The 19,072-nt window shown below is 49.2% G+C and overlaps 1 protein-coding gene across 2 annotated transcripts in view; it reads right to left on the bottom strand.

Moving 5' to 3' along the window:
* The window catches only part of QPCT (glutaminyl-peptide cyclotransferase), a 275,144-nt gene that overhangs the window by 38,921 nt on the left and 217,151 nt on the right, over nucleotides 1-19,072 (bottom strand). For both annotated transcript variants that reach the window (XM_082251215.1, XM_082251216.1), the window contains exon 5: nucleotides 11,963-12,062. In XM_082251215.1, coding sequence (XP_082107341.1) covers nucleotides 11,963-12,062 — 100 coding nt within the window. The remainder of the gene's footprint in view (nucleotides 1-11,962; nucleotides 12,063-19,072) is intronic.

Here is a 19,072-nt window from a genome sequence, read left to right as displayed (position 1 = left end):
GAGTACATGGATAGAGAACTGGCTCCAGGGGAGAGTGCAAAGGGTGGTGATTAATGGGGAGTACTCGGATTGGGCGGGTGTGGAAAGTGGGGTCCCCCAGGGTTCTGTCCTGGGGCCAATCCTGTTTAATTTATTCATAAATGATCTAGAGGAGGTGATATCTAGTACAATCTCAGTATTTGCGGATGATACTAAACTAAGCATGCCAATATCTTCTATGCAGGATGTGGAAACCTTACAAGCGGTCCTGAACAAAATAATGGGGTGGGCAACTACATGACAGATGAGGCTTAATGTTGAAAAATGTAAAGTAATGCACTTGGGTGCCAGAAACCAGAAAGCAAACCTCTCACTGGGGGGGGGGGGACCTCTGGGTGAGTCTAGGATGGAAAAGGACCTGGGGGTACTGGTAGACAACAGGCTTGGCAGTGGCATGCAATGCCAAGCCGCTGCAAGCAAAGCCAACAGAATACTGGCATGCATAAAAAAGGCGCTTTACTCCAGAAATAAAGAGATTATCCTCCCTCTCTACAAGACTCTGGTCCGGCCACATCTGGAGTATGCTGTCCAGTTCTGGGGACCGGTCCTCAGGAAGGATGTGCTGGAACTGGAGGGAGACCAGAGAAGGGCAACAAAAATAATTAGGGGAATGGAGGACATCAGCTATGAGGAAAGACTACAAGCACTGAACTTATTCTCTCTGGAGAAGAGACGATTGAGGGGGGATATGATATCAATGTACAAATACTGTTCTGGCGACCCTAGCATAAGGAACAAACTATTCAGAGAAAGGGAATACAATAAGACACGTGGCCACTCACTAAAACTAGAGGAAAGGCGGGTTTAACCTTAATATACGTAGGGGGTTCTTTACTGTAAGAGCAGTAAGGATGTGGAATTCTCTTCCACAAGCAGTCGTATCAGCAGGGAGCATCGATAGTTTCAAAAAACTATCAGATGGGCACCTTAAAGACCACAACATACAGGGGTATACAATGTACGGTTAACAGCAAACGCACACGCACATCATAGGTTGAACTGGATGGACGGATGTCTTTTTTCGACCTCACTAACTATGTAACTATGTAAGGCCACTTGAGTTTTGGACTTGCGTAGGTCCGCTAACAGGCGGGAATGCTTTTCCGGGATGTTCAGACCCCGTACATTAAGGGAGGTGATCCTCAGGGAACCCATGTCCGCCCACAGCACAGCTGAGCAAGGAGGGTACCAAAGGAAGGGGGGGTCAGGGAGCTCAACACAGCCCCCAGAGCCAGAGGGGCCCAGCCCAAGAAAAAGAAGGTAGGAGAAAGAAGAGGGAGAGAAGGGTAGCAAGGAGAGAGGATAGGAAAGAAGGGGAAAAGACCAAAAGAAGATGAGTAATGAGGGGGATAAAAGAGGAGTAGTCTAAAGAAACAAGAGAACAATGGATGCCCAATTGGGAGTAAAGTAAAAACACCTGAACAGGGAGCCACTCTAATAGGGGGTCGTTGTAAGCAAGGAGGAGAGAATGATGGAGATGCACAGGACGCAAACTGGGGGAACAGGTCTATTTCAAGGGAGATAACACCAACATAGTCTAACTGCAGAGCAACATAGCATAAGTAAAACACACATGCATTACATTTGGGAGTCGGATGACTACGGGCCGTGGTAAAGTAATAAAACAAGACTGTAGGCCGAGTAACCGCCCCGGTGCCCCCTGGCAAAAAAGGCCCGAGGGCATCGAGGGGGCCCGCAAAAAAGAGAGAGTGGAAGGCTGCCAGGGCCCTCAGCTACACAAAAACCGATCACAGTCAAAAAGAAAAGGCAAAAGGGTATAGCAAGAATGCAAAAATGAATCAGCCCTAGACGGTCAGGGCCACTGTAAGGCAAGCATACTCAACCGGCGTCAGAGAATCAGATGATGTGGAAGAGCGATACGCCACGGATCAGTCTTCAGGAGCAGCGGGCATCCGCCTGCTGGGATCTCGACTGGAAGGTCTGGAGCAGGCCCGCCTGGACCATTGGGGTCGCTGAGGGAGAGCAGTGAAAGTTTCTGGGTTGAGCAGGAAAGCAAACCAGTCCTATTCCATTTAGCTACTGGTTTACATACAGAAATAACAACGAGAGCTGGTTTCAGGGTTGGGCCTACCTGGCTAAAAACAGAAAATTTAAGACAGAGAGGCTCCAGTTTTCTATCAGCTGAATCCTTAAAAGATGGAACATAAGGAATAAAGGGTACAATGAGATGTTTTGATTAGGCCAGAGACAGCATAATCAACCACAGGAAAAAAAAAAATATATATATTTTACTGGATAGATTTCAGCAAAGATTTTTAGGGGAGTGCAGATCCTTACAGGTTTGTCCCAATTGTTATAGACTGCACATGTTACTTATACACTTGTTACCTGAACAGGAAATGCTTTCCAAGATTTTTTAGTCTCTTTTTTTTTCCCAAAGGGGCATGATGAGATGGAGAAGAGTCAGTTTGAACACTGCCAAGGCATTTGTGGACAGAGGCAATTTACGTTTCAACATTAGCAAGCATGTTTCATGAAGCTCCCTCTTCAATATGTTGACGATGTGACGGAGAGAGTACTTCATCAGCTTTCTCCAATACTGCTTCCGAACCTCAGGGTTAAACTCGAGCTGGGAAACAGGAGTAGGAGAAGAAGCAGGGCATTTCTGAGCCCTTGACAAGTATGGGTGAATTAAGGCTTTAATCTGTCTGAGAAAATGTTACATGGATGGAGAAAATTCTGCTTTTGTCAAGTAGGCCACTTGTTGCGTGCTTGAAATAGTGCTAGATTTTGATGCGGAGACTGGTGGTAAAACTGGGTCCTGTTCTGATGCCAGGGGTGCATTATCACTCTGTGATCCAAGAGTGTTGTGTGGACCTTCGGCAGAGCGAATGTTCACCTGTTTTGAATTGGCTCCCTTTCACCCTTTTTATGCCATATCTACTAGTGAGGGTATCCCCCTGTGGGGTTCCCAAGGAGTAGAATGTGGGAGATAGGGTAAGCATATCTCAATTGACTATGCAGAAACCCAGGTGTATATCATCTTGCAAAAAAATCTCATGACAAAAGAGCGGGAGGAAGCAGGAAGTACCTTATGAGAGCTCTAGGCAGAAGTGTTTTTTAAAGTGTGTGTGTGATGAATTTTAGTGCCAAGTTTAAACAGTTTGCAGTGTGAATGCATTCTAAACATAGACCCGTTTTACACAGTAACATATACCGAGTGACCCTTTCTTAGATTTCTATGATGCTGGAATGTATATAAAGTCCAGGCTCTGTCTGTAATGGTGGGCATACCCCAAAGGAGTCTCCAGGGATAGGGTTCCATAGCGATGGACAACACTGTTTGACCTGTATAGCACCCTGAGGCTAAATCAATGCGTTGCACTAAGTGCCAAGGTCTACTCCCCACACCGGACCCAGTGCCTGAAGCAACATTTCAGGCCAATTCCATAGCGTGGGGTCTGGATATGGCTCCGAAGGTTTCACCAAGGTTGCACAAATCGAGTTACTCTGCAAATAAGAGTTGATTTAAAAATCAAATGATACAATTATAAAGAAAAAAAATAAACTCGTGAAGCTGATTTCTCTGCAAAATGGAAGAGGTCCATTATCTTCAGACACTAGCAAAATTTTGAGGATTTAGGTTAGGGTTATATGGGAGAGCCCTAGGGGTAAGTCCTTAAAAACCTGCCAGTGTCCAGTCACCTGAAGGTATGAGCCTATAAGCCATGCTGCATGAAGAAGTTACATAAGTACTGAACTGTACAGTACAGTTAGGTAAACAATTCTAGGCCGAGGCCCATGCACAGAGCGCTCGGATATGGCCGCTTAGTTCCGAGGCTCCGTCTCGTCCCGGACCATCCTCCATCCCGCTAGCCGAGGGCGACGCAGACGGCCCTGAACCACCTCAATCAAGTCAGGGCACCTCAGAGATTCCCCCCATGGGGCCTACACAAGATGGCGCCGCACACACCGGAGGACCGGGAGTCCGGCACGGAGGGGATTGAGGACTGCGATGCAGGGGGCCACCATTCACCCCTTCCATGCCCAGATGGCACAGTGAGTACCATCCCCCAAGTTGCCCCGTCACCAGCCTCCACGGAATTGCTCCTTGGAAGATCTTTGGGGGACATGTTGCACACCCCAGCCCGAGGCCTACAGTGCAGCCCCTCAATTTCTAACCTCTCTGAGCTTACACCACCTGCCCCCTCTATGGACTTTAATGCCATGATGTCAGCTTTCTCTAAAATGCTTTCAGATGGCCTGGCTCAAACTGCCTGTCAAATTACACACACCATCCAAACAGATCTACAGAACTTGGGTGCCAGAATTGAAATCATGGAGTCCAAAATGGATCAAACAATCTCCAGAACCAACCAAAACACAGACCGCATTCAGGATTTGCATGAACGCCTGGAAATGGCTATTTCCAAAATTGATGATCTTGAAAATCGCTCCAGGCACTACAATTTCTGCAAACGGGGGTTACCCGAAGCTGTTCAAGATGTCCATGCTGCAGTTCAGGATTTCATAGCCACCCTTATTCCCAACATTCCGGCACATAGACTGGAACTGGACAGGGCTCATAGGGCCCTTCAAGCACCCCGGAAAGATAACCTTCCCAGGGATATTGTTGTCAAACCCCACTTCTACAAGGTGAAGGAGGAAGTCATGCGACTTGCCAGGAACTCGGATCATCTGGAGATCCAAGGACACCCGGTCCAAATTTTTGCGGAATTATCGCCTCTGAAGATCCAGAAACAGTGTTCTCTTAAACCACTACTGCATGCGTTAACCCAAAAGGCAATCAAGTACTGGTGGTCATTTCCATTTCTCTTTTGCCTTTAAGAGCAAGACACGTGGATTTTCCAGCTTTCAGGAAGGCGAAAAACTCCTTCTGCAATTGGGTATCATATCCCTGGAACATTCACAGTCTCTGCCCTCCTTTCCGGGCGGGATCCTCCAAACGTCCTTCTCCAGCCAGCCCCATCGCCCCTGCTTGGCAGAAGAAACAACCCAAGAGGTCCAAGGACTCTCATGTCACCTGAACTGCTCGTCATCAAGCTTTTTGTCCTTTCTCTCTCCCCTTTTTGGTTTCTCAGTTAGGGGACTTCACGGACACCCTTGTAGGACTTAGGTCCCTTTAATACTCAGGCCTGTGAGTCTGGCCTGGTGTGCTTTTTTGATATTTTTTACTTTGTGTTATTTTTGTTCAAGCCAGCTGAACAGTTTTATGTTTTTCCCTCCTCCCCCTTCTCCCTTGGGATTGCCATCCTACAGTGGGGGGTTGGTGGGTGGCTCCGGGGTCGAGTGAGTTCGATGACTGCTATCCGTTAGGGATGTGTGGTCTTTGCCCGGGGCTCCCCGCCACCTCCCTTGGTCTGCGGGAGGAGCCACTTCTTACTGTTTTTCCTCCTTGTGCTCGGAGGTCACTTTAAATGTATACTTGGTGGGGGGTTGGGGGTCGACTGTTTTGCTCATTTTTCTCATGTTTTCCAATTTTTACAATATTTTTAGGGTTGGAGTTTGGTTTGGTCTGGGGCGCGAGCTTTGCGCCTCCCTCTGACCCCGTCCGGTGCGACTTGCCCTGGGCGGAGTCAGACATCTGTCTGCAGTACATGCGGACAGGTATTTTCTCCTATGGTCTGGGACTAGGCCGGCCTGTCCCAGACTTTGGGGGTGGGGGGTCCCCCTGGCTTTCATGCTTCAGGGGCCTTTGGGTTGGCCCTCTTCCTCCCCAGTTCTTCCTCTTTTTCTTTCCTCTGCTTTCTCTTATCTGTCTCTTCTTTCCTCAGATGCGGGAGTGGAATCTATTAATCAGTCTGAAGGTTGGTGGATGACTAAGATGTTGCTCCGGATTGCCCGGCTTCCCGCTCTGCTCAGGACTTCAGGTGGGTCGTTTACAAGGTGTTCTACCTCCTCTCTGGACACATGGCTGTAAGTAAATCCTCACTTGTTTCCCTAAAGATAGCAACTCACAATGTTTAGGGGCTGAATTCCCCCGTTAACAGACGGAAATACTTTCAACATGCTCACTCCCAAAAATTAGACATACTCCTGCTTCAGGAAACCCACTTCCCTGCGAATTATACGCCTAAATTCATCCACTCCAAATTTCCTAAATTCTTCCTGGCCAATGCAGAGACGAAGACCAAAGGAGTAGGAATCTTCTTTTCTAAACACATGGGTTTCTCCCCCACATCAGAAGTTAGAGATCCGGAAGGGAGATATATTCTGGTGTCGGGGACTATGGAGGGGACTTAATACACGTTCGTTTCATACTATGCACCCAACCAGGGACAAACCCAGTTCTTCACCAAAATGTGGGCTAAGCTCACACTGTACCTCGTGGGCTCACTGATAGTGGGGGGAGATTCTAACACATCATTTGATATAATGCTGGACAAATCATGCCCTAGGAGACTGTAAGAAGAGGCTTGCTATTCAAAAACATGTTTCTGTTAAATCCCGCAGGGGACTTGGCTAATGCGCATGCGCGAATGTGCGAACACGCGAACGTGCGCACGCAACGTGACAGATGCTGGCGCCAAATGGGCTATTTAAACCCAGCCTTTGCTCAGCTCCAGTGCTGCTTTGTCTTCAGCCTTGTTGACCTGTACCTGCAAACCTGTATCCTGTTTACCAGTTCCAGACCCGGCTTGTCCTGACCATTCTCTGCTCTCTGCCTGCACCGACCTCAGCTTGTCCTTTGACCTCCGCTCCAGTCTGCTCCTTCTGGCTCCTGCATTACCATTTGGCTTCTGACCTGGCTTGTCTCACTACGCTCCTGCCTTCTCCGAATCTGATCATCTGGCCAGTGAGGATTCTGCCAGCCTACCCTGCTATTCTGACTCCTGCCACCAGCACTAGTTGCCTGCACACCTGCTTATCCACTGGATCTACCTGGCTATCCCTGTCCGTGGACATCGGCCTGCTTCCAGCTTACATCAGGCACTCGTGCTACTCTACACTCCAGCGCCTCCTGTCTGGACTATCAGGGGCCCTGAGTCAGAGGCGTAAGAGAGGCCTTCCTCACCGTTTCAGGATCACCTTCAGGTACGTGATAGCGACCTCGCAACTTATGTCCGCCCAAACGCGGTCTCACCATAGCCAAGTACTTTCACTCGCTGGGACTTAGACATATGGCGGGAACTCAACCCTTCCTCCAGGGAATACACACACTTTTCGGCCCCTCATGGTACATCTGCCAGGATTGATCACATCTTCCTATCCTCTGCAGACGTCCCCCTTGCGGTCAAGGCAACTATTAAGGACTCCCCTATTTCGGACCATTCCATGGTCTTTCTAGATATCATGTCCCCTCGGACCCGAGATGGGGTATTTAGGTGGCGCCTGAACGAATCTTTACTCAGTAATCCGTCTCTCTGCAATATGCTGGAAAAAGACATTACTGAATATTTCCAACTGAATGACCAGGGTGAGGTGTCTCCCGGGACCCTGTGGGCTGCGCACAAGGCAGTTATGCGGGGAAAGCTTATTCAGTTGGCGGCCAAACTCAAACGGGAAAATCAAATTGATGTCCCTAAACTTGAACAGGATTTCCAGGATCTAGCTAGGGCACACAGGACACGGCCTTCCTTGGCCTCGCAACAGCGTCTGGAGGCTAGTCGTCTGGCCATTAACATGGCTCTTACCACCCGGGCTGAGAAAAGCCTGCGTTGGTCCTCTGCACAATTCTACTACCATAATGACAAAATAGGTCCCAGACTTGCTGCCAAATTATCACCCAGACCCAGTTCCTTTGTTTTCCCCAAAATTAGGACTCCGGAGGGGACCCTGACTCAGAACCCACAAAAAATTATGACCGCTTTTAACAAGTTTTACTCTCATTTGTATACTTCCAATCAGGGAGCACCCCCCCCCCCCCAAAACAGGACAGCCTTCCTGGATGGCCTGTCACTCCCCAATATATCTAAGGCCGATAGGGCTTCAATGGAATCCCCTATATATCGATTCTTGAAATTTTAGATGTAATCAAACACTTGAAAAAGGGTTCGGCACCTGGCCCTGATGGATTTTCCTCAGGCTACTATAGGATGTTTGGTCCGGTGCTTGCCCCGCATATGGCCCGTTTCTTCAACTCCCTCGGGAGGGTAAGCATTTAGAGGCTTCAGCCAATACGGCGTACATTTCGGTTATCCCAAAGATGAGGAAGGACACTTCTGACGTTAAGAATTATAGACCGATCTCATTGATCAATAACGATTTGAAAATTATGACAAAAATTTTGCCCAACAGGCTGGCGGACTTTATAGGTCGCTATGTCCATAAGGACCAGGTGGGGTTCATGCCGGGCAGGCAGGTTCCAGATCAGATCCGCAGGGCTGTAGACATGATTTCTCTTCTGGGGGCTCCTTGGGACGGCGGAAGACCCCAGCAGGGCTTCCTCCTTTCCTTGGACCTCCAGAAGGCCTTTGATACGGTAGAATGGCCATACGTGTTTGATGTCCTGGCCAGGTGGGGCTTCGGTCCCTCTTTCGTGAACACCCCAGGGGGCCTTATACTCTTCCCCCACTGCACAAGTGAAGCTGCAGGGCCACTACTTGGACACGTTCCCGATACACCGAGGCACCAGACAGGGTTGCCCGCTGTCTCCCCTAATTTTTGCGATAGCCATAATCCCAACATTCAAGGCATTTCCTGCGGAGGTAGGGAACACAAGTGTGCCTTATTCGCTGACGACCTTCTTCTCTTCCTCTCAAGCCCGCTCATCACTAGCCCCAACCTTCTCAAGCTCTTAGATGAGTTTGGGAGGGTCTCAGGCCTTCAGGTTAACCTTTCTAAGTCCATAGCCATGAATATCAGTCTCCCTCCTCTTCTACTAAAATCCCTCCAGGAACACTTCCTGTTTTCATGGGCCTCCTCTTCCATCCCGTACCTAGGGGTCGATTTAACCGCTTCCATTGCATCCTTATACCAAGCCAATTACCCCCCTCTTTTCACAAAATTGTCCGAGGATATGGAACTTTGGGCCAGATGGAACATCTCCTGGTTGGGAAGAGTTAATTCGGTTAAGATGAACCTTGTCCCCAGGATATTGTACCTTTTCCGTTCTCTCCCTATACCGATAGCTAAGGGGAAACTTCAAAAGCTTCAGTCTAACATAGCTCAGTTTATTTGGGGCGCTAGGGGACCCAGACTCCCGCGGAGGGTTCTCACTAGAAGCCGTCTGCAGGGGGGCCTGGGTGTCCCTCTACTTTGGAGATATTATCATGCGGCCCAACTGGCACAATTTTCAGTCATATATGCAATGGGTGGTAGACCAGACTGGATAGACATGGAAATGCAAGCTATTCCCAATCACACTATAGACTTCTTGGTTTGGTCCCCCTCACGTAGGAGACCCCCAATATTGGTACCCACCCTCTCTCACTTTATAGTGCTTTGTGACAGGCTATATAAACACCCCACACTCATATCGGCTCATAAACCCCTGACCCATATTTTCAATAATCCGGATTTCCCCCCGGGAATGAATATTGCAGCTTTCCGATGGTGGACCAACAAGGGGCTGTTCAGGATAGGACATTTCCTGTCGCCTCAAGGCCCCCTGTCAGTCTCACACTGTGTTAGTAAACTTAGCATGCCCACCACAGAGAATTTTCGGTTACACCAAATAAGACATTTCCAGTCGTCCGTGGTCGCAGGTTCAGATGCTAAACCCCAGGCCACATCCTATGAAGGCTGGTGTTTGCAAGCTCGTGTCCAGAGGGGAGGTATTTTGCTGATCTATGGGGCATTAATCGACTCACCTGAAAAGCCCGGATACGCCCTTTCTTGGGAAAGGGATCTCGAGTTGCCTTGGGAGCCGGATGTCTGGAACTCCATCTTTAGGAGGGCATTTAAAGGTATTTTGAATATGTCTCTTATAGAAGCAAATGTTAAGATTATTACTCGTTGGTATCTTGTACCCACCCACAAACGGTCAAGAGGGAAAAGAACCGCTCAAGTGAGGGGATAGTTCCAAACACATCCAACCCAGGTGCAGGCACGGATCCGCAGTCCTGATAGCAGCAAATGGAAGAGCACAAAAAGCCGCACAACCGGTTGAAGATGCAAAAAGTTAAAATCCAAATTTATTTTGCAGGCAAAAAGATAAAATCATCCAAGATGAAACCAAAACAGTCTGAGACATGGGGGGGAAAAGGGGAGCACGGCGGTTGACGCTTTTCACTAAGTCTTCCGCTTAGTCGTAACCTTACGACTAAGCGGAAGACTCCGTGAAAAGCGTCAACCGCCGTGCTCCCCTTTCCCCCCCCCATGTCTCAGACTGTTTTGGTTTCATCTTGGATGATTTTATCTTTTTGCCTGCAAAATAAATTTGGATTTTAACTTTTTGCATCTTCAACCGGTTGTGCGGCTTTTTGTGCTCTTCCATCTTGTACCCACCCGTCTTGCTAAAATGTACCCAGGCACTGACCCCCTGTGTTTCCGCAATTGTGGACATCAGGGCTCCATGCTTCATATTTGGTGGGAGTGTCCTCGTATCCGTTGCTTTTGGAATAAAATGTTTAGCATGATTCGCAAAGTTACTGGGCTGTCAGTTCCCAAGACCCCGGAAGTAGCACTGCTTCTTGGCCCCGGAGTGAAGGGGCCTAAAACCAGTGTCAAACTGATGCACTTTATGCTGTTGGGAGCTAAACTTACCTTGGCTCGGGCGTGGAAGTCACCCTCGATCTCAATGGGGGAGACCAAGCGCAAGATCTCCTGGATCATGACCCAGGAGAAGATAGTTAGTATCTTCAGGGACAAGCAGGCTGAATTTGATGCAATATGGGAGTTCTGGTGTCTGTACATCGCACCAACTTCATTGTAGCTTCTCTTCCAGGTGGGGAGGGAGGGGTTCCCTTCCCTCTTCCCTCTTTCCGCTTCCACTCCGGCTTCACTCTACTTTCTCTTTTCTTCTCTTGAGATTTTCTTTTCTTCTCGCCTTCATTTCCCTACTCTGCTGCCTCACTTTTTCTATTCTCTCTTGGTTCTCTGTATCCCTAGCTCTCTCAGGATTTACCAATGCCCGGCTTTTAGGTTGCCAAAACCAATTTGGTATTGCTCATGTTAGGGCTTTGTCCCTACCCAGTTCAAGGTTGGCACTGAAGTATTATCGCTCATGGTTGCTGTTTTGCTTTTAACTGAATTTACAGAACCCTCGGACTTCATTCTGGTCCACAGGTTCTCTAGTGTTATATGGCTTGGTGCAATGCTTTTATTATACTGCAATGTCTTTGATGTGTTTTTCACTAGGACTCTCCACAAGAGGGTGCTAGTCGTAGATTATTTTGCACTTGGTTATGGTCATGTTACCTGAGACTGCCTGTATTTGGTACCTTTTTGTCTTCCAAAATAAAAAACTTTTGCAAGTAACAATTCTAGGCCATCAAAATACACAAATCAAGTGTAGCGCAATCCAAAAAAATGTCACCGCCGTGTGATATTGTGTAATATTCAAAGAAATCCTACAATCCAGCGACTTCAGTGACCACCACCTCTGGCTGGAATGTTTGCTCTCCTCCAAGCAATGACCCCCCACTACAGAGTCCCAATCGCCTGTATATATGACTCTCTGGATCCCACTGGGCTATTATTCCTCAGGATGTTCCTGGACCAGACTGGACTCTTTCAGGGTTAAGAATCATTCATATATGGCCAAAAAGATAAAGAGAAACCATAGCGCTCTCTGCTTTAAACAATGTATTAAAAATAAACACAGGGACAAAAAATACTCACATAGAAATGTGGTACACAAGCATATCATTAGCTCTCCCAGCTGTTACGAATAGATTTTGGTTGGTTGGTCCAAAAAATTGAACATTAACAGAAACCTTAGGAAGTACAAAGATGGCCTAGAAAGTATGTTTTGTATATATCATATTAGTTATCACACATATGTATAATTTTATTTCAATTTTAGTTTAGCTGTTATTTTATAAAACAAAACACTTACCAATAGACTGAAGTCTGTTATACCAGCGAATGGTATTTTGAAAGTAGTTTGGGAAAACAGGTGTTGGAGCTCCAATTAAATCAAGCAAAACTAACAAGTCCTGAAAAAAAATAAAAACAAATAAAAATGTACTCCTAGAACCCCCTTAACTAAACAACTCTTTATCAACTCCAGACCGCACCTGATATGGGCCACATGGTTGTGGTCGACGCCAGTTTTGGTTGGAAGCTGTGGTGTTTGGCAACTCTACCCTATCCTTTCTTTCTCTTTTTTTTTGATTTGTCTTGTTATCTTTGTACTCTTTATTTATTGTACAGTTACTCTGTACTTACTGTACAAAATTCATTAAAAAGGATTAGAATTATAGTAAATATTAGCACAAATAAATCGCACACAGCTGATTAACTACAAATAACGGAATTTTTGTAAAATCTTACCTGTAAAATTCCTTTTTCTGAGTCCTCCGACAGTCGCCGCCTCTTCATATTCGTCACATATGGGGTATTAGACTTTGCTCCGAAGGAGTAGCTAGGCAACAGAATATGTTAACAATAAAGCTTTTAACATATCCCACCCTCAAGGGGTGGTCCCCTCAGTCAATACCCTCCTACTTCCTGCAACCATACCTCAGTTTTAGTGGAATAGCAGTAGAGTATACAACCAAACCCCAAAAGAGGGGCGGGGGCGGCGACTGTCGGAGGACTCAGAGAAAGGAATTTTACAGGTAAGATTTTACAAAAATTCCGTTTTCTCTTACGTCCTCCGACAGTCGCCGCCTCTTCATATTCGTCACATATGGGGACGTCCCAAAGCAGTGCAAACATGAGGGGTGGGAAACGCATCCGCGCCGAAAAGGCAACGCAGTCTCCGCATCAAAGAAAGGAACCTTACCAAAGGAAGGAAACCAGCTGGGCAACAGCAAAAAACAAGTGCTCAACAGGAGCAACAACCCAGGAGAAGACAAAAAACCAGGGGATACAAAAAAACTATCCCAACAGCCAGGAGTCCCCAACAAGGGACCCTATGGAACAGCCGCACTAAGAACCTTGCAGCCAAAGGAAGCATCCGCCGATGCCTGAACATCTACTTTGTAGAATTTTGTGAAAGTGTGCACGGTCGACCAGGTCGCCGCCTTACACACCTGGGCTACAGAAGCCCCATGACGACAGGCCCAAGACGTACTCAAAGATCTAGTAGAGTGCGCCTTCACAGGGACAGGAGGAGCCTTACCCTGCAAAGCATAGGCCTGTTCAATGGTCTGCCTGATCCATTTGGCGATGGTAGAGGCCGAAGCCGCCATGCCCTTCCGAGGACCCTCTGGAAGAACAAACAAGGAGTCAGTCTTACGAAAAGACTCAGTCGATTTAAGGTAAACCCTTATCGCCCGAACAACATCCAGAGAATGCAATCTCACCTCCTTCGGATGTTTAGGCTTCGCGCACAGCGAAGGCAAGACAATATCCTCATTAAGATGGAATTCCGAAACTCGTTTCGGAAAAAAAGAAGGATTAGGTCGCAAGACCACCTTATCCAAATGAATAACCAGGTACGGAGACTTGCAGGACAAAGCCGCCAGCTCCGACACTCTGCGAGCCGAAGTGATCGCCACCAAAAAGGCGACCTTTTTGGACAACATAGACAACGAGATCTCCCTGATCTGTTCAAAAGGAGCACGTTGTAACACAGATAGAACGAGATTCAAGTCCCAAGGGGGCAAAGGATCCCTCCTAGGAGGAACCAGATGCCGCACACCCTGAACAAAAGTGCCAACCAAGGAGTTGGAAGCCACGGGCCGTTGAAACAGAACGGCCAGCGCAGACACCTGACCCTTTATCGTAGCCAGCGCCAAACGCTGATCAACACCCGTCTGAAGAAAAGACAGCACACGGGAAACCGAGTACGTGCGGGGTGAAAACCCCCTGGACTCACACCAGGCAAAATAGGCCTTCCAAGTACGGTAATAAACCTTCCCCGAGGAAGACTTCCTAGCGTTGATCAAAGTATGAACGACCTCTGGAGAGAGACCCTTCTCCTTCAGGACCTCTGTCTCAACAGCCAGGCCGTCAAAGCCAGCGACTGTAAAGCAGGATGGTAAATCGGTCCCTGAGACAGTAGATCGTCTCGAAGAGGTAGACGCCAAGGGGCGTCGACCGCCAGATTCACGAGGTCTGCGTACCAGGACCGGCGAGGCCAGTCCGGTGCCACAAGAATCACCGTGCTGCGTTCCGAGAGTAACCTGCGAAGGAACCTGGACAGCAACTGAATCGGTGGGAACGCGTACATCAGCCTGTACTGATGCCACGGGGCCACTAACGCGTCTGACGCGTCTGCCCGAGGGTCGCGCGTCCTTGCCACGAACCTTCTCACCTTGTTGTTGAGACGAGACGCGAACAGGTCCACATCTGGAAGACCCCACTTCGCGCACAACATCCGGAAGACAGCCGGGTGAAGAGACCATTCCCCCTGATCCAGGGTCTGGCGACTCAGATAGTCCGCCTGCCAGTTCTCCACCCCCGGAATGTGAACTGCCGTTATCGCCGGGACATGAGTCTCGGCCCAAGACAGAATGTCGGCCACTTCTCGAGCCGCCCGGGCACTCCTGGTGCCCCCTTGGTGGTTGATGTAGGCCACCGCCGTGGCATTGTCCGTCTGCACCCGAACCGGGCAGCCCTGCAGCCGGTCCGTCCAGCGATGAAGACAGAGATTTATCGCACGTAATTCCAGAATGTTGATCGGAAGGGAAGACTCTCCCTCCGACCAAGTTCCCTGGGCAGACAGAACGCCCAGAACACCACCCCAGCCCGACAGGCTGGCATCCGTGGTGATCACCGTCCACGAGATAGGACGAAACGACTTGCCCCCGGACACCATCGGGGACTGGAGCCACCACAGAAGGTTTCTTCTGGTGCGATGACTCAACGAGATCTGAAGATCCAGAGATTGAGGTCGCCCATCCCACTTGGACAGGATCTCCGCTTGGAGACCCCGCGTGTGGAACTGGGCGAAGGGAATCGCCTCGAAGGCCGAGACCATCAATCCCAGACATCTCATGCACGTCCTTAAAGACGAGTGCGGAACGTCCCTGAGGGACCTGACTTCCTCCTAAAGAGTTCTGAGTTTGTCTTCCGGCAGGAAGACCTTCGCTTGTACCGAGTCCAGAATCATTCCCAGGTAGGGAAGACGAACCGACGGACTCAGCGTCGACTTTGGAAAATTTATCGTCCAACCAAACTCCTGTAGAGTTTGCATCGTGACAGACAGGTCCTCCTCCAGACCCTGGCTGGTCGCAGACCGAACCAGGATGTCGTCTAGATACCCCAGGACAGAAATGCCCTGGGCCCTCAACAATGCCAGAACCGGTGCAAGCACCTTGGTGAAGACCCGCGGAGCCGAGGCGAGACCAAAAGGTAACGCCACGAACTGGTAGTGATCCTCCGCAATGGCGAATCGAAGGTACCTCTGGTGACCTTCGAAAATGGGGATGTGAAGGTACGCATCCTTCAAATCGATGGAGGCCATGAATTCCCCCGGAACCAGGGCAGCCACCACCGACCGCAGGGATTCCATGCGGAACTTGCGAACCCGCACAGAGCGGTTCAGAGCCTTCAAGTCCAGAATTGGATGAACCTTGCCCTCCTTCCTGGGCACGGTGAACAGATTGGAATAAAACCCCCGAAATCTGTCCCGATGAGGCACCGGAACCACCACTCCCTGAGCCCTCAGGTCCCGCACCGCCAGGTGCAGGTCCCGCAAACGCTCTGGAGACAGTTGAAGATTTGAGGGAAAAAATCTGCTCTCCGGCCGAGAGAGAAACTCGATCTTGTAACCAGATCGAACGATTTCCTGAACCCATCTGTCCCGCACACGGGCCAACCAGGGCTGAAGAAAACCGAGCAAGCGTCCCCCCACCCCAAAACTGGGTGAGGGCGCCCCTTCAGGCCGCACTGTTATGGGCTGCAGATCCGGATTGGCCGGACTTCTGTTTACCAGACCAGGGCTTCTTCTGAGAGCCTTGACCTTTGAACGGCTTGCCCTTGTAGTGCGGCCGAAAGGCACGAAAGGACCCCTGAGGGGGCCGAAAATTAGCATGCTTCTTCCCAGAAGCCCCCTTAGCTTTGGGGAAATGGGGCAAGAGAGTGCTCTTACCCCCGGTGATCCCCTTAATCAACACATCCAGGGACTCCCCAAAAAGGCGAGACCCATCATAAGGTAGATTGGCTAAGGTCTTACGTGAAGACTGGTCCACCGACCAACATTTTAACCAAATCAGGCGGCGAGACAACACCGCCACACTGTGCACACGTGCGGCCAACGGAACCAGGTCCAGGTCCGCATCACACAGATACATGACACCCTGGTGGATTTGATCCACCATATCCAGGGTCGCCGGGGAGGCCGAATCGGCCACTAGGACGCGCCTAAGCATCTGCGTCCAACTCGCGATCGCCTGGGCCGCCATGAGAGAAGCAAACAGAGCCTTAAGCATAGAACCCGTAACAGAATAAGTATGACGGGTAAGAGACTCCAGTCTCCTATCCGTGGCGTCACGGAACACCGGGGAATCCTCTGCAGGAATCGCAGTGGCTTTGTTTAAAACCGCAATTGCGTGATCCACTGGGGGTGGCACACACCACCTTTCATCAGTGGAAGGTGAAAAAGGATAACGCAGCTTGAATCTACTTGGTACAGCAAAAGGTTTGCGTAGATTGCGCCATTGTTCCTTAACAGCGCGCTGAAAATCATCATTGCAGGGAAAAACCTGCGGCGTCCTGCGTTTTCTCTGCGTCCCATAAGCCGCCAAGGCGGCGGGGGGACACACCTCATCCCGCAAACGCAGCGTTTGCTTTATGGAAGCAATCAACTCATCCATGATTGCAAGCTCTTCAGGCGAGCCAGGGGGAGAATTATCAACCCCCTCAACATCAGCCTCCACCTCAGACCCTATTAGATCAAGAGAGGAGCGGGACCCCGATAAGGAGGCCCCTGCCATAACAGCCCTATCACCCTCACCCTCAGAATCAGAGGAAAGAGCAACTCTGGGCCTTTTAGTAGATTGAGCAGCCACCAGCATCTGCACCTGAGCAGCAAGGCCAGCCACAATAGTGGCCAAATCCCCCCCTGGGGGGGAGACAGCGGTCCCCTGGCTTTCCACCAAGGCTGTAGGAAATTTTCCCTCCTGAGAGTCCATTGCCCCTGTAATGCCAGACAACAAAGGGTTAACTGCCCCTTTTAAGCAAGCGCGGCAAGCGCAGCCCACCGCACCACACTCAGCACAATAAGACCCCCACAGGGAATATGCAAACTGAACACAGGCAATGGATAGCAAGAACAGAAGGGTAAAACCTGAGGAGACCCTCGCCGCTGCTGCTGCCTCGATCGGTGTTCCAGGAAAGAGGAAGTGATGCTGCCAGGGCGCTCTATGTAAGCCTATGGAGGCTACAAGAAAATGGCCGCCATGCATGTAAAACATGTGGCCGGAGCGGGAGTAGGCAAAATGGCGCCGTTTGGCGCCGAAACCGCCGCTCCACAGTGCAGTAAAAAACACACATTACATTCCAGTATCAGAATACATGTCAGATCGCCGCAGCGATCGCTGTACAGTGCCCAAACATGCCAAAAAACATGCCCCACAGCACACAGCTTCACACACTGATCAGCCTGACACAGACAGTGTCACACATCTCCCCCCCCCCCCCCTGCAGCCCACAGCATGCAGCCGAGAGATAGGGAGACAAGCAGTGTGATTAAAGGCAGGTTACACAGTCCCAGACTGACACCCCCCCAGACAGACAGGTCCCCACATAAATACACTTACCTCACATGGCGTGGGGAACCCGCACAGGCGAACAAGCCGCTGCACATGAGGCAGGGAGAGTCGCATTCAAGACGCACAAAATGGGGGTTAAGAAACCGCACAGCGTCCAGTGAGGTAGCCACCTCACCAATCATCCCTGCACCGAACAGGGATGGGTCGTTCACCGTGCCAGGAGCGTTACCTGGCTGAACGCTCGAAGGCAGACTGGGAAGCCACTGACCCACGACCTGCGATCAGGGGGATCAGCCCGAGACCCAGTCTGCATGATCCTCTTCGTCCGAAGAACTAACTAATGCTGACAAAAATAACAGCTAAGTAAAGGTAGAGAGAAAACTCAAACAAAATTTTAAAAAGAAGAAAGAGTCTGGGGCAGAAAGCCCCAGCACAGAAAAAGCCAGCCACTCCTGACAAGCCAGACATTAAAACTGAGGTATGGTTGCAGGAAGTAGGAGGGTATTGACTGAGGGGACCACCCCTTGAGGGTGGGATATGTTAAAAGCTTTATTGTTAACATATTCTGTTGCCTAGCTACTCCTTCGGAGCAAAGTCTAATACCCCATATGTGACGAATATGAAGAGGCGGCGACTGTCGGAGGACGTAAGAGAAATTATTTTTTTTATTCACAAATAGCACACCACACATACAATATAGTAAACTATTGGGACGCCCGCCTTTACACGCACATGAGATTATATTTCAGTAATATTTATTAAGTACAGTATTTTGCATGAAGAAATACAAACAAAGAAATACTACAAGTAAAGAAAAAAAAGAAAGCTGAGCCTCCAAAGACTGGAAGACAAATCTGGGGCAAAAATCAATGTGTACACTTTTAACCACAGATGATTGACTATGTGAATAAATTCTTATCCAACTGTGGGCATCGGGCACTCTATCCACATCAGGCCCAGCATACATGCCCTCCCAAATCCACCCAAGCACCCCATCTGGGCTAAAATTGTGCTAGAAGGTGAAGGGTTGCACATGCAAGCTCCCACAGGACCAAACTGATACACATCTATAATCCAAAAAGAATAAATAAAAGGAGAGCCATTCCTGTGACTCCAATAACAAAAAAAAAATGTTTCACCCAACTGCAATATTCTTAGAATACCAGAGTCCAAGGAAGCCAAGGATTCTTAATTTTTTCAGAGTTACCTTGTGAGTATGCGAAACTAACCTTGTGGCTATAATGCAGGTGAACTACGCTGATAATCTCATCAATAGAGGGGATTGTTCTCGATTTCCATTTTCTAGTAATGCATAATCTAGTGGCAAGAAGAATATGTGTGAC

The sequence above is a fragment of the Pelophylax lessonae genome, assembly GCF_965119305.1.
Source record: "Pelophylax lessonae genome assembly, chromosome: 3".
NCBI classification, from domain to species: domain Eukaryota; kingdom Metazoa; phylum Chordata; class Amphibia; order Anura; family Ranidae; genus Pelophylax; species Pelophylax lessonae.
This window is presented reverse-complemented; position numbering and strand designations above follow the sequence as displayed.